General features: G+C 34.6%; 1 protein-coding gene across 1 annotated transcript; it reads right to left on the bottom strand.

Moving 5' to 3' along the window:
• Positions 1-6,982: 6,982 nt before the first annotated feature.
• LOC138163303 (vomeronasal type-1 receptor 4-like) lies at positions 6,983-7,903 on the bottom strand. The gene has a single exon (XM_069090844.1). The coding sequence runs from the start codon at positions 7,901-7,903 to the stop codon at positions 6,983-6,985; it is 921 nt and encodes a 306-aa protein (XP_068946945.1).
• Between the last annotated feature and the right edge of the window lie 8,275 nt (positions 7,904-16,178).

The raw sequence follows: 16,178 nt of genomic DNA, 5'->3' as shown, positions 1-16,178 counted from the left end.
AGTGGGAGGAAGACCCATATGTACAAAAATGTTTATAGCATCTCTTTGTGTAGTGACAAAGAATTGAAAATTAAGGGGATGCCCATCAATTGGGGAATGGCTGAACAAGTTGTGGTATATGAATGTAATAGAATGCTATTGTTCTATTAGAAATGAAGAGTGGATGGACTTCAAATTTATCTGGAGAGGTTTATACGAAATGATGCTGAGTGACAAAAACAGAACAAGGATAAATTTGTGTGTTATGTGTGACAACCAACTTTGAGAGACTGGACTCTTCTCAGGAATGCAGGGTTATAAGCCAACTCCAAAAGACTCATGATGGAGAGAGATGTCTATATTCAAAGAAAGAACTAGAATGAACAGAGTTTGAATGCAGATTGAAGCAAATTACCTGCTCCCTTTCTTTTTCTTGTTTGGTTTTGTTTCCTCTTTCCCATTGTTCATTCCATCTGATACAATCCTTCATTATTACCTGACTAATTTCTAATGTGAAAGTATTTGCAGATCCTATACTTGATTGTATGCTGCCATGTTTGGGAGAAGGGAGGGAGTGGGAGAAAATTTGAAACTCAAGGAATTGTGGAACTGAATCTTGTAAACTAAAAGTAAAGAAACAAATCAATAAAGACTTTAAAAAATTAAATAAAACATAACAAATCAATAAATCTTATAAGGAACATGATGGTAAGTGTCACAGAAGTAAGAATCATGTAAAGAGAAAAAGAAAAAGGCTCAGGAAAGAATGTAGGAAATAGGAAGGAAAGGGCAAAGACTGCATTGAGAGCAATTTCCATTTTGTCATTTAAAGCTACCCTGAAGTCAAACAAGGATGAAGTGCACCCCAGGAGCAGAATAAGGCAGTAGATATTGGGCTGTAATGGAAGCACCTCATGAACCATGACTTTCTGTGACAATGAAAATGTCACTGACATTCTCTGGGCCTCAGTTTCCACACCTGTAATATAACAGCTATGTAATACCTGATCTAACTTCTCTTCTGCTCTGAATATTAGTCTGCAGAAAATTTGTTTTCATAATCCCCACAAGAACTCTCAGCCTGTCATCCACATTCTTTCATAGCCCTGCAGTCTGAGTGGTCAAGGAGAGGACAGGCTCAAGCTGCAGGCCTGAAGCGAGTAAGAGCAAGAGTCAGAGTTTTAAGGCTTATTGTTTTCTGCCAATGGAGCAGGTCAGTCAGGACTCTGAGCTTGTACAGTGAAGTTGTTGGACAGCTCACACTGACTTTTCTAGATCACTGAATCTGAATCAGAGATCAGAATTTTCTGCTGGAACTTGGGTTTCACTCAGACTCAAAAGATATAGCTCATTCTAGTCAGTGATCTAGTCACTGATCTAGTCAGACAGTATATAATCAGGATGCAGTTTTATCCTAGCACTGCTACATTGCAGAGTCTCCCATCTGAATCATAACCTTTTGAATTTGAACCTACATCCCTCACCCCGTTAACCTGTTGAGTACCACAGTAGGGACAAAGACAGAGACTATTCAAGTACCTGGGTCTAAAAATTATTGCATTTTTAGGACCAAATAATATCTACTGAGGCTTCTTCTATACAGTCCCTTCTGTATCCCAAGCACTGACAGAAGGAATTCCATTTTCCTAGAAGATGTTTCTATAAATCATACCTCTGAGGCCAAGGCATAAAGTCACTCACCTGATTGATCTGTGATGCCAGAGCAGTGGCTACAGTTGTGTGTGAGTAGATGAGTATGTGTGTGTGTGTGCATGCATAAGTGTATCTATGTATCTTGTGGAGATGGTCCAGCCTGGAGTTATAAGGACAGTCTTTACTGAACTCATCTACCCCAGGAGTTGTAATTATCCTCTCAAACAGAAAATAAAGTCAATAGAAGGCATCTGGAACTTGTCTTCAGAAAACAACCCCTTGTCTTAGGTCAAAATACTTATCAGTAATTGAAAATGATTCATTAGAATGTCTATAGGACTAACTGAACAATTGGGAAAGAAGTTTGTTTTTTTTTCTTCTCCAATGCTTGATAAGCAGAAGGGAAGGAAAGATGCCTTTCCTAATCTGAGGAACAAAGGAGATCATAATTTTTGAGTACTGATATGTGAGGACCTCAGTTCCTATAATGTAGAGCTTGTGCTGACTTTTTCTACAAAACATAAAACAACACAAAACAAAACAAACAATACTGAATCTGTTCTTTCTAATAAGCTTTATATAGGTCTTTTTTGCAATTGTGAAAATAGTGCTTTTATTACTCATAAGTAGATTTGTTTAAAGATAAAAATGCATCACTCAAGCTATGAGGAGAACTGTGACAACCTGGAGACTCTTTGTGAGAAAAGCTGGGCTTACTAGTCTCAGCAAATTTATTAAGCATTAATAAAATTTTTAAAATTCTTTAAAATATTAATTGCTTTCTAAAAATTGATAGAGGAAATATACTGTCCCCTGACCAATTTATGTTTCTACCTCTTATCTCTCTTTTCCCCTTTTCCTCTTTTTTTGTCTCTATCTTCAGTACAAAATGAACAAGAAATTACTTGCCCTCAAGAAATTTAGAATCTAACTGGGTTAAGGGAACAACATTGAAGCAAATATATTTAAAGTAATATTTAAATAGTTATACAGGAAATTATTTCAAAAGGATGGGACTGAAATAAGGAGTGGTTGGAAATATTTAAATGTAAAAAAATTATATGAAATTTAAAATATTTTATAAAGTCAAAATTAGGAGGAAACCAGAAAATTGGAAAAAAATATTTTAATATTAGTTGCTCTGATAAAGGTATCCTTTTTTGAATATGGGGGTTAAGAAAAATTTATTTTAAAACATGCCAATTTCCCCAATAAGAGAAATGCAACTAATAACAGGTCTAAAATACCACCCAGCACCTATTAGATTAGCTAATGTGATAGAATAGGAGAATGACAAATTCTAGAGTGGATGTAGAAAAATAAATACACTAATACGTTGTTGATGGAGTTGTACAGTAAACTAGTCTGAACATTTTGGAGAACAATTTGAAACTATGTCCAAAGGACTATAAAACTGAAAACCCTTCAATCTAGCAATACTGTAGTGATGATCAACTGTCAAAGACTTAGGTGCTCTGATCAAGACAAGGATCCAAGAAAATTCCAAAGGACTCAGTGAAAAATGTGATCTATCCCCATGGAGAGAACTGATGAACACTGAGAATAGATTGAAGGACTCTTTTTCACTTTCTTTACTTTTCCTTTTCTATATGTGCTTTCTTTTGCAACATGGCAAATAAGAAAATGTTTTGTTGGGCATCACATGTTTGATCAATATTATACTTCCTGTCCTCTAAAGAAGTGTAGCAGTGACAAAAAGAGAAAAATAATTTGGTAATCAAAATCTATAAAAAAGAATTGTATTTTTAAAAATAATTGGGATTTATTTTATCTTATTATATATACATATATTTATAAATATAAGCAAATAAATAATTTAACCACTTTAACATCTTTTTATTTTTAACTTTTGAGTTCTAAATTCTCTCCCTCCCATTGCCTTCCCCATCCACTGATAAGGCAAGGAATATGATTTCACTTGTACATGTGAAATCATGCAAAATGGTTTCATTAGCCATATTTCAACAAAGCAAGAATAATAAAAATAAGAAAATTATGCTGAAATTTGCATTCAGAGCTCATCAGTTTTCTCTCTGGAGAGGAAAAAGCATTTTTTCATCATGAATTCTTAAAAATTGTCTTTTCTAGCTGTTTTGATCATAGTATCCAGGTCTTTTACAATTTATTATCATGTTATTCTGCAAAATGATCTCTTACCTGTGTGCGTGTTTGTTGTGCATGTATTTGCATGTGTATCTCTGCACATATGTGTGTATGTTTGTGTATATACACATACACATGTGCATTTGGACAAACCTCCATATGTCTTCTAAATTCAGATGGAAATAAGAGGACAAAGAGATAAGGTGTGGGGAAAGGAAAAGTGAAGACTTTTTAGAGGGGTGAGTAGGTTAATGAATAGGAGGGCAAAGTAGTTGGTAGAAGTAAAGCGGGAGAATAAGGACAGAGAAGGTAAATAGTGTGAGAAGGATAGTGAGGAGACTTAGAAAGGAGAAAAAATATTCAAGTAAGTGCAGCATAGAATGCAAATAAGTCAAATTTACCCATAAAATAAAAATGGATAGGAGATTTTAAAATTGAATTCAACAGTATACTGCTTTTAGGAAACATTATAAAAATGAGAGACACATGAAGATAAAATAAAGGACAGGATTAGAATTTATTTTATAAAAAAAGGAGGGATAGAAATCATGATCTCAGATAAAGTTAAAGTTAATATAGATTTAATCAGAAGTGAAAAGCAGAGAAAATATAATGTCAACAATATGATTCAGTATTGTTTTAGACCATTTAAAATTCTTAACCAACATAAAATAGCTGAGCATATACCTGCCAAAACAGATACAAGAAATATAGGGATAAACATAAAATATTTTGCACAAGTAGACTTGCATCCAAATAATTGAAATGACATATATTGTGCCTGGGTGGGTAAAGCCAATATAATTTTTATAAATTTTAATTTTACTTTGCATATTCAATGTCATCCCAATTTAGTTACTAAAAATTGCTTTGCTGAGTAAGAAATAATAACCACAAAGTTCATTTGGAAGAGCAAAAAGTCAGAAACTGTTGAAGGCAAGCTCAGAGAGGGTCCCTTTAAGAAAGTCCAGGAAAGAGTTTTGCTCATAGTTTGGTCTTCCTTTCCAGGCTCAAATAGCTCAGGATTGTTGGCTCACCATTTCATTCCTTGTACATTCCTTGATTAGGATATGGATCTGGCTTCTGTTTGCTATTTACCCATGGAATTCAGATCACCCATCTCCCTGAACTTTGACCAACATGCTAGGAGTCACATACTCACAGTATTGGGAAATGTCCCATGGTATTGTCTGTAAAACAAATGTATGCCTTGCCTATATAATTCTTGACCCTCAGATGAATAAAAGAATTTGCTTGCAACTTGCTTGAAATTCCACCTGGCCAACGTTTATCCACACCTTCTCATGAAGTGGCTCATGTGTAGCGATCTACAAGGAATTTCAAAGAAACCAGGAACAAAAAGATATAAAGGAAGTAGATTCAGCACTATCAGACCTTAAACAATATTATAAGGGAGTTATAAGGGAGAGCATTGTTGAAGTATAAAAGGATAAATTGAATTACGTTAGGCTAAAATTTCTTATATAAGTAAAATCTATGTAGCCATGAGTAGAGAGACGGCAGAAAATTTGGGGAATTTTTTTTCATAAATAATCTCTTAGATAGGATATAATTGGGTTGGAATACTGTTGTGGTGTAGGAAATGAAGAGCTGGTTGATTTAGAGCAGAAGAAAAACATGGAAAGCTTTGGACCTATGCTCTGAAGGAAGATTCAATCCACCTTCAGAGAAACATATGACAAGTGTAAATAAGCATAGTCCAATTTACATATATGTGTATGAGTATATATATGTCATCTTTCTATGTATGTATGCATGTGTGTATATGTATGTTATCATTCTTTAGAGTGGGAGGAGAGAAGAGGGATAGGAAAATAAAGTATAAAATTCATAGCAGAGAAAAAATAAAACCAATAAGGATGCATATAAATGCTGGGGAACTTTGAAAACACAATATGCACTATTTATTGCATATATTTTCTTGAAATGGAAAGTTTTTTGTTTTATATTGAATCCTGCCATGCGATCTGCTGTGTACGTTACAATGCTTTTTTCTTTTGTTTTTAAAAATTATAAACAAAAATAAACAAAAGGCAAAACCAAATCAAAACGAATGCTTCCAAGATGAGGGAGAGGAGAAATAGGCAGGGCAAATTATAGTGTCACCAGGAAGTCAAGGCTAGAATTTTTCTTTTTCATTCCGTATCATCTTTAGGCGGGAGAATTATTTGCTTGTAGGTTGCATTCATGGAAATATACTTATTTCAAATATCCAGGTGTGAATTTTATTACGTTTTCATTTGCTTTCGTTTTTTCATTTTTGGTTACATTCGTACCACTATGTATGTTGTTTCACACTCACATCTCGACTCTACCACTGAACTTAAAATATTGCATCTTTTAATCCATATATAGTCAAAGAATGTAATTTCACATATTAATCTTGCGCACATATTTGTGTTTCATTCTGCAAGGGTAGTAGATTACTTTGTTGGCAAGAGGTGACCGAATTCACCATCGGTATTCTAGAGTCATGATTGGCTAAAGAATTCATTAAACCTAATTCTGAAGTCTTCAAAGTGTTATTCTTTATTGTCATCATTCATTCTACCATTCCACATCATGGTATTTGTGAATTCTTCTCATTCCTTTCTCCGTCTCTGTCTCTCTCTCCCCCTTCTCTCTTTTAGCATCTCCCATCTGCCATTATTTCTTTTAACAAATATGAGTAGAATTGGGATTTATTTGATGATGTTGGTCACACATTTAAAAATATTTTAAGAGATAAAAATATAAGGAAAATTAATGATCATTATTCAAATCTAGAAAAGATGGCAGCAAACCAAAGTTGTGTGGTCTTTCTCTTAAGGAAAACTAATATTGAAAATCTCCCTCAGACATTCTCTGTGTAAATCATTGGTACTTTCAACTATAACATGTGTTCTAAATTTGCTGACCATTAATTTGTCTTCCTTCTATGAAAGATAAGAGCACAGCTTGTAACTGTCACCAAGCTTCGATGAACTTTCCTCTGTTTTAATTGTCTTCCATATTTATTGTTGTTCTAGCCAAAATGTCTCATAGAGAAGTTTATCTTTGAGAAAATAAGTAATACTTTTAATGTGCATGAGTTTGATTCTTTCCTCAAACATTCCTATTTTCAGAACTAGAATTTTGGACCAATTGAGATTTAAGATGCTCTTCGTTTGTTTTTCTTGATATTTACATGGCACTCTGGTTTTACATATTTGCTCTGGAATGCCTTTTAATGTGAAAACAACTTTTTCATCCTTCTGAGAGCATTACAACAACTGGGTATCTTGGAGTCACCTCTGATTAAAACAAAAGGACTGAGAGTTGGGTAACACAAGGTCAAAAGAGGAGAGATGTACACAAACCAGTGGTTTATATATTTTGAATTATCCATTAAAATATGAATGACGGAACTGAGTGAATTAAAGAATACAAAGATGCTCACCAGAAACAGGATGACTTTGGTAGCTCTGGTCTCTGGGGAGGCACCAGGGGTGAGGCTGTGGTCATGAAGGTGTTGGACTTGCCGGTGGTGTCTGTACAAAACAAGTACCATGTAGCTACTAGTAATGGCCATGAATAAGACAAATGCTGAATCATAAAGTGATTTCCAGATCACAAGTTTCAAGGCAGTCACTCTTTTTATAGAGCAATAGCCCAAGTACCTGTTCAGGGTACTATCTGTGCTGTTCCTAGGACTAGTCACATACAGAGGGACAATCACATCAACCAATAGATTGAGTATCCATATGAAGACACCGGATAGAAAAATATATTGTGGAGCTCTGGTTTTGAACTCTGCACATTTGGAACTGCAGGAAGTTATAGTGATGGCTTGGAAGAAACTCATGAGGCAGGTAGTACAAAGGGAAAGACCCTGGGAAACTCTTTGCAGATATGTTATGATTTTACAACCAATGTCACCCAGGAAAACTTTCTGGTTGCAAATGTGGATTGTGAATGGAACTCCCCTGAAGAGAAGTATCAACATGTGGGAGAAGGCCAGATTAATGAAAACCAAGTCAATGGGCCTTGTCTTTTGACTAGCAATTAAATTAGAGCCATACAAGTGAAAGAGTAAAGCATTCCCCAAAACTCCAATTGTGATGTGAAGAATGTAGATAAAGCAGAGAACATCATCATAAGAATGCATTCTTTATCCTCTTGGAGAAAATAACGGTAGCCACTTACACTGTGACCTGGTAGGGAAGAGAAAAGGTTTTGTGATTGAATCTGTTGTTCTAAATCACATTTCACACACTCCTCACCAATAAAGTGAGCTTCAGTAAACACTGTTTTTTCCTGGAGATAGACCATTTTAAAAAATGCTTTCTTCATTCCAATTTTTTTGAGATTATTGATGTCAATATTCTTATACTTGTGTATTGTAAAATGGTTGAACTTCTAAGGAGAATTAATTTATTATATTTTATCTGCTCTATGTATTTGTTTATTCAAATCTCTCTGCATGCCACCTTTGAAGAAGTCATTGATATTTTAGACATTATATAGAGAATGAAGATAGACATGATAAAGGGCTTCAAGGAAAAAAATGTGTTAAGATGCATGTTCAAGGAAATTGAAATGTTTAGTCTTATCAAGAGATGCATTCAGGGAAGTCAGACAGGAAATATGAAAAAAGATATCTACCTTTTTGGGCATTCTGCATATCATTTTAGAAGTCAACATTTCAAGGAGGAAATCAAATTTTAAACATTAAATATTAAATTGGGTGATAGATGAGGAAACATCATAGAGAATTTCTTGAAAGTGTCAAAGTTGAATGCCTCATAGGTTGATTCTTTTTGGCTTTGTCCCCAAACTAAGAATGGCAACATTATTTGAAAGAGAAGAAAAACATGTTTTATATCAATGAACTGGTAAAATTTCTAAGAATATTCAGAGAATGAGCTAGGCTGTCCTGAGAGCTGGTGAGTTGTCTTCAGAGATATGTATGAAAGGGTAAACAACTACTTATGGGGAATGTGGAGTCAAGATTTCCATTCTTTTTTTTTTTACAAGTATAGCTTAGACTAGAACTCCCTCTATTTTGGGGAAGCTTTTATTAACTCTTGTATTTCCTTCCCATTATTTATTAACTTTTTTATTATTACTAGGTCAATCAATTAACAAGAACTTTATGTACCTTAAAGACCATCTGAAAGTCATTTAACAGAACTAGTTCCCTCTCATTCTATCCTTGCTTATTGATGTAACTATGATTGAAGGTCAAGAAATATCAAGGCCATTGTGCCCAAAGATTTTGTTTGACCTGCACTTGCTTTGGGCTATGTTTCAAAGGTGAGAAGCTACTCTTTTTACTTTCTGAAATTGCTAAATTATATATTTATGACATTCAATTGCTTTGCTTGAAATGATTGGAAAAGACTACTACTTTCAGGTTTTAGGCTCTGGTTATGGTGAGTTTCTTCTGTGCTTTCTCTTCAAGGAAGGGCACATCTATGGCCATGGACAAACATTGAGTAGGGAAATTATTGTTGCAAATACAGCTGTTTATGACACTGTGCTGTCACCCAGAAACCCTGCAGTAGAAGCCTTTGGGTATTTCAAAAGGAGCATATTCTGGTTTTTCCCACAGTTCATTTCTATAGAGACAAATGTGAAATAATGAAGGTTGGTCAATAAACAATCATCACTTCCTTTGCAGTCATCATTCACAAACCTCTTTTCAGTTATCAAGAGGTAATTCATTGACTCCTCCTGACTCAAATGCTTAGGATTTGGCCATTGTCTCCTCGACATGAGTCCCTAATTACTCACAATTATTCTTCTGAACATTAACAGATTTCTAAGATGACCCATTAGGCTTCTGTGATTTAGTCCATGACTCATTGACTCCTCATTTTAACCAAAATATTTCCCTTGGTTCTTTTCCTAAACAGGGATTTAGTATTTGCTTCAACCAGATTAATAATTACACTATTGGATGTGACATTTTCTGACATATGCTGTTACCTTTCCAAATGTGGACAAATTTGATATTATTTGTTTATATTGGCACAATGAATTCCTGAAAACAAAATACTCAACACAATGCTGCATAATAGTAAATGTGATTCTAATGTAACCATTTCAGAAGTTCACATACTTTTTTTGGTCTCAGAAAGCAAAAGGCTTTTCATTTAAAAGAAGGCTGAAAGTGAAAGGTTTTTCTCAAAGACATAATTAGGATTTTGCTGTGAGAAAAGAATGAAATTTGAAGAGATACAGCATCTATGACTCATCTTTAGATGCTTTTGCCAAGATGCAAATTACTCCTAAGCATAATGTTTCCTGTCCTTTGATCTAGCTACAACATTATCAAAATGGCAGAATAATTTGTGTTTTACTCTCCCTCCAAACAAATTGAAGAGGCATACCTTGATTATAAACTAAGAAATGAAATTCATGGAGAGAAAAAGATTCATAACATGACTGAGGAAAACATAATTGACTTTCTAGGCATTCTTAGTCATTGAAACAAAGGAATTATGGAAGATAAGAAAATATGTTGGCCTTGTAAAAGCACATGTTTATGATCACTACAGTAAGAACCTTTAGTGCTTCCCAGGGAACCACTTACTTCACCCAAGAAACTAAAGAAAAAGGTTTATGGAAATGTTCATACAACTCATGCCAAAGCTGGAAATTATGACTTAGTTACAAAGAAGAGTTAGAACTAATTTTGGAAAGGGACAGAGAAGCCTATTAGATATTGCCTTGGTATTCCTGTTTCCCTTTTAAACAATAAATTTTGAGCATCCTGGACTCTCATCAATCTCTTTACCCCAGACATGGGGGTAGAAGAAAAGAAACTAGAAATGAACACATTTTAAAGAGTATTATAGAAGTTACTTTCAGAAAATCTTAAGAATTATTTTTAATAAAATATTACTCTGACCATGGACAAATAAATTTAAGTTTTTGATCATTTTAGAGTGTATCATTTTTGTTTTTGTAGGGCATAAACAAAATGACAAATGCTTAAGGTTGATTTGGAATAAGAAATTTTTTATTGAGAAAGTCAAGGAAAGAAGAATTTTTAAGCTTCTGCTACATACAGGTCAGGCAATATGGCAGCCACTTTACAAATATTAAATCATTTTGATCATAACAACTGTGGTAAGTGGATGCTGTCATTATCCATATTTGATAGATGAGGAAACTAAGACATACATATGTTTAGTGATTGGACCACGATCATACTGATAATAAATGTCTTAGGCCACATGTGAATTCACTTCTTTCTCTCTTCAGACACAGAGCAGTATTCGTTGCATTAAACACACACAAAATTATCAAGTTTGATTTTCTTTCAGTATTCTTATTTTTTTAATTTTCTCTACAGAAAATAATCATTTTGACATAAGATTGTATAGATTTTTATTTGTTTAATTTTTAAAATTTCATTTATGAAAATATGTTCTATAGGGGCGGCTAGGTGGTGCAGTGAGTAAAGCGCTGGCCCCAAAGTCAGGAGGACCCAAGTTTGGTTCCGGCCTCAGACACTTAACACCCACACAAAAATACTAGTCATGTAACCTTGGGCAAGTTACTTAATCCCAACTGCCCTCCAAAAAGTAAATATATATATATTCTATAAATTTGTTGCTATTTCTATTTGTAATTTTGGCCTAAAGTAGGCAGTTAGCTGAAAGAGTACCATGCTTGATGTTAGGAAGTGCTGAATTAAAAGCTAGCCTCAGACATTTACTAATGTGTCACCCTGGGTTAGTCACATAATGACCATTTGCCACAGTTGTAACATTTGTAATAAGGAGATCATTATAATAACAGTATCACCTAACTCCTATGTGTTTCTTAGGATCAAATGATACAATACTTGAAGAGCATTAAGTTCAGTGCCTTGTACTTAGTAGGATACAGAGTATTATTCCCATTATCATAATTATATTTGTTACTATTCTTCTTATACTGTATATTATTATTTTGTATAATTTCATTGAGCAGGTAATAATGGTTTCTGATTTTCTTTCATTGGGCACCAATGTAAATTGTTCATTTGTTATTTCATTTTTTTTCTTTCTTCACTTCTTAACTATATTTTAAGTTCTATTAGACAAGAACCACATTCCAATACTTCTTTGTAGGTCCCATATGTCCTTGTCCATAGTTGGTGCCCAACTTGGATCTCTTCTAACTTAGTTCTGTTCCTCCAAAATTCTAAAAAGTTAAGATTTTTGATCATTTCTCACTTTTTCCAATGAAGGACAAAACATAACACATTTGGCATGAAGAACAATAAAGGATTTTCTTCTCCTACTATGGATCTCAGCCCTTTCCTAGGAAATCATCTGTCCTTTCCCTACTGGTTTATTAACCATTGGATGACCCTTACTAAGAATATCTTTTTCACAAATCTGTCTGTGGACAACAGAGAAATACACCTTGTATGATCTATCTCTAAGACACTATAAAACATTAAGTAGTTGCAGCTTATTAAATATCAACAAGTTCGTGTTTTCGACACACACCTTTTTGTCATTGCCTAGCTCAGATTCTATATTTTTCTCCTGTCTTTTTTTGTCTTTTACTTGGTATTATGTTGACTGGTATGTCACTATTTATTTTCTATCCCATATTATGTTATCATCAATACCTGCTCAATGCCTAAATCTTACTGAAACTGGTTCTGACCCCCAGTTCCCTACTAAATATAGATAATTATCAACATAATTTTTATTTTATTTTTTCTTTCCCTTTGAATTATTGTATCCTTATCAATGTGATCTAATTTAAAGAATTCCAGTCACAAAATACATGATACTGCTGTTGAAAAGCAACAACATTCAAATGCCAGATTTACAGTTAAATTTTAGAAATAACAATTACATTTTGTGTCTATTCATAATTATTATATATGTTGTATTTTCTTTTTTTGGAGGGGGAAAGGTAGGGCAATTGGGGTTAAGTGACTTGTCCAAGGTCACATGGCTAACTTTTTTTGTGTTAAGTGTCTGAGGCTGTATTTCAACTCCGGTCCTCCTGGCTCCAGAGTCAATGCTCTATTCACCATGCCACCTACCTTACCCCTATACATTGCATTTTCATAATAGCTTTAGCATTATAGGCTTTACCAATACATTTATTATCACTGTTTGAAAAAAACTGAAAGCACAGGTGACATAACATAATAATTTTAATATCAAAGTAAATATCGAAATTATATATTTTTATCTGTTATAAAAGTGGGCTACATAAAGATGAATCTGTGAAGTAGATTTTATAGGAGAATTATCTTCTCCTTCAGAGTAAGCTGAGGCCCAAGAAACAGGTATGGAGATATAATTTTTGCTTTATAGGCTGAATTTGTTGGAAAACTGATAACCAGGTAGAAGAGATAAATTTAGGTCTCTCAGATGAGGAACTTGAAACATAAGATGCAACAAATGTATACGGTAACAGATATAGTCATACTGGAGATAAAAGAAGAAAGTGAACCTTGCATTAAATACATTTTAAAAGATCAGATATTTTAACAAAGGGGGTCAAAAGAAACTGCTCCATTGAAACATCAGTTGAAGAATATCGAAGCCCACTTTATGATGAAGTTAGATGAGAGAGCTGCTAAAAAGAGAATTGCTTTGAGAATAGTGGACAACATAATTTGGAAGACCATGTCTTTATTTCAAGAAGAAGAGAACCAACCACAGAGACAACTATAGAATTCACTAAAGGAATGAAAAATGTTTAGATTTTAGAGCCATTTATTAACAACCCTTAAACAAATAATAGGAAAAAATTAGCATGTACAAACCTGCATCTATGAATATTTGTGTTGAATATACATGTACATGGATTGATATGGATATATAGATGTAGACATAGATAGATAGATGATAGATACACAAATAGGAGAAAGAGAGAGAGATAGAGAGTAGACATAGGAACTGAAGAGAGAAAGAAATTTGGAAGGGAAATGAAGGTACAAAGGAAGAAATAATGGAAAGGAAAAACGAAGGAAGTATTATTAAGCATATACTAAGTATCGGGGCATTTTCTGAGTAGCTAACAAGTAGAAGGAGTCCAAGTTTTGTTATTGCCATTATACAACTGAGGAAACTCAAGGATATGTAGTTCAGTGACTTCTCCAGGGTCCCACATCTATTAGAAGTCATAGACTGAATTAGCATTCAAGTCTCCCAATTCCCAATTCATCATTCTAACCTTTGTTTCACATAGTACAAGAGAGGGAGAGACTGAGAAACTCAAGGTAAGGGGGAGAGAGGAAAAGAAAAACTTATGGAAAGAGAAATTCACCCAGCTTATCAATTATTGTTGTAGCTACTATGATTGTTATTGTTACTGATATCATCATTATTACATGATGACAAATAATACGTAGTAATCACTTGAAAACAGAATTATATTTAAGTTTAAATTAATGGCATTTAATAAAGTCAGGATTCATGGCCAACTGATTAATGAATTAGAAAGATGTTATAACGACAAATAAGAAAATAACTGGCATGAGAATCAATAGGGAAAAATAGTAGCAAATGGAGAGTTGACTGATGATCCCATCTTCATGTAAGGAAGGCCAGTTTCCAAATGCCACTTCATAATATGGCAGCACTGTGTATACAACAGAAATTCTTGGTCATGAGGGATATGTTTCCTATTTCTGTTAGATGTATTCCTGAGGCCCCCTTTTTCCTTAAAATGCATCTGGCTGATTATCTCACTCATTCCTACAGACCTTTAAATGCTGAAGTTTGCTACTTATAAAATACGTAGAATAGTTATCTAATAAAGCTAATTAAGGAAGCATCTTTGCCCTCTGTTTTTTGTAACAAAATTTCCTGCTTTTGTGGTTCTGAGTAGATGCCAGAGCAAAACTCCAAGATCTGTTGCAACTTTAATTGAGAATATAGTGGAAAGACAGCATGCCAGTGTTCTAAAGTAGATACAGTGATCTCACATTGGACATCTTTTTTTTTTCCTTTTCCTGACCTTGTAAGCAAGGTTTAAGTAAATAATGAGAAAACACTTACAGGCTTCACATGCAAAATTTCATGCAATCTTCCCTTTTGTATTCCCCACTCCAGTGCACACCATGAGAAAATCCTTGGCTGACATTAAATACTTAGTGTCAGACTTTCTATTCTACAAAGAACCTCGGGATTGGGTGGGGCCAGAATCTTATTTTTTCCAAGAATGCAAATCAATATTGAAAATATTGCTGGAAGGATTCATAGCTTATAGGTGATTTGATAATTTCTTTTTCCCCCAATGTTGTTCCTATTATTACAGTAAAAATTCAGGAAAGAGGCCTACAAAATTGAAATGATACCTCCAAGGCAGCACAGGCAGTGAGTAGCAAAGTCACAACCTGAAGCCTTGACATGTGCCTCTAATTTTTGTGTCTTTTTCTTTTCACCACAATTCACAAGGATCCATGGCATTTGAGACAGAAAGACAAAGAGGTTGCTTTTCTCCATTTATGAGAAAGTAATTTTTGAAACATAGGAAATCAATAAATCTTATGTGGAACATGATTATAAGTGTGACAGAAATAAGAATCATGTAGAGAGTAAAGAAAAAGGCTGAGGAAAGGATAAAGGAGATAGGAAAGAAAGGGCAAAGTCTGTGTGTGTTGAGAGTAACTTCCAATTTTGCCAATAAAAGCTGCCCTGAAGTCAAGCAAGCATGAAGGCCACCCTAGGAGCAGAATAAGGTGGTAGATCTAGGGCTCTGATGGAAGCACCTGGATTCAAATACAGTCCTCATAAGCCAGGACTTTCAGTGACAATGAAAAAATCACTGACTCTCTCTGGGCCTCAGTTACCACACCTGTAAAATGAGGGCTTTACTATCACCAGATCAGACTTCTTTTCTGCTCTGAATCTTTGAGTCCATAGGAGTCAGATTTGGAGAGACAGATTAGTCTGTGGAGGATTTACTTCAACAATCCCCACAGGGACTCCCAGCCTGTCATTCACATTCCTTCAAAATCCTGCAGTCTGATTGGGGGAGGAGAGGACAGGCTCAAGCTATGGGGCCTGAAGCCAGTGAGAGCAGCAGCCAGGGCTCTAAGGCTCATTGTACTCTGCCAATACAACAGGTCAGTCAGGACTCAGAGCTTCTACAGTGAGGTTGCTGGATAGCTCACAATGACTTTTCTAAGTCATTGAAACTGAATCAGAGAGCAGAGCTTTCTGCTGTTACATGGGTTTAAAAAGAATAGCTCCTTCCCCTGATCTAGTAAGAAAGGGAATAATCAGGATCCAGTGTTCTCCTAGAACCATTACATAGCAGAATCTCCCAGCTGAATTATAACATTCTGAATGCCGCTCCTACACACACTCCCCTTAAGCTACTGAGCACTGCAATAAGGACAGGACAGAGGTAGAGACACTATTCAAGTACCTGGGCCTATAAATTACTGTATTTTTAGGACTAAATAA

Source organism: Petaurus breviceps, unplaced genomic scaffold (genome assembly GCF_028583685.1).
Source record: "Petaurus breviceps papuanus isolate PSGF00001 unplaced genomic scaffold, PetGlider_PUasm1.0 188, whole genome shotgun sequence".
In the NCBI taxonomy this organism is placed as follows: Eukaryota; Metazoa; Chordata; class Mammalia; order Diprotodontia; family Petauridae; genus Petaurus; species Petaurus breviceps.
Note: the sequence above shows the minus strand (reverse complement) of the source record. Positions and strands in the feature narration are given on the sequence as shown.

Excerpts from the sequence above, each read along its gene's own strand:
- LOC138163303 (XM_069090844.1), bottom strand. The coding sequence starts at position 7,903 with ATGCATTCTTATGATGATGTTCTCTGCTTTATCTACATTCTTCACATC.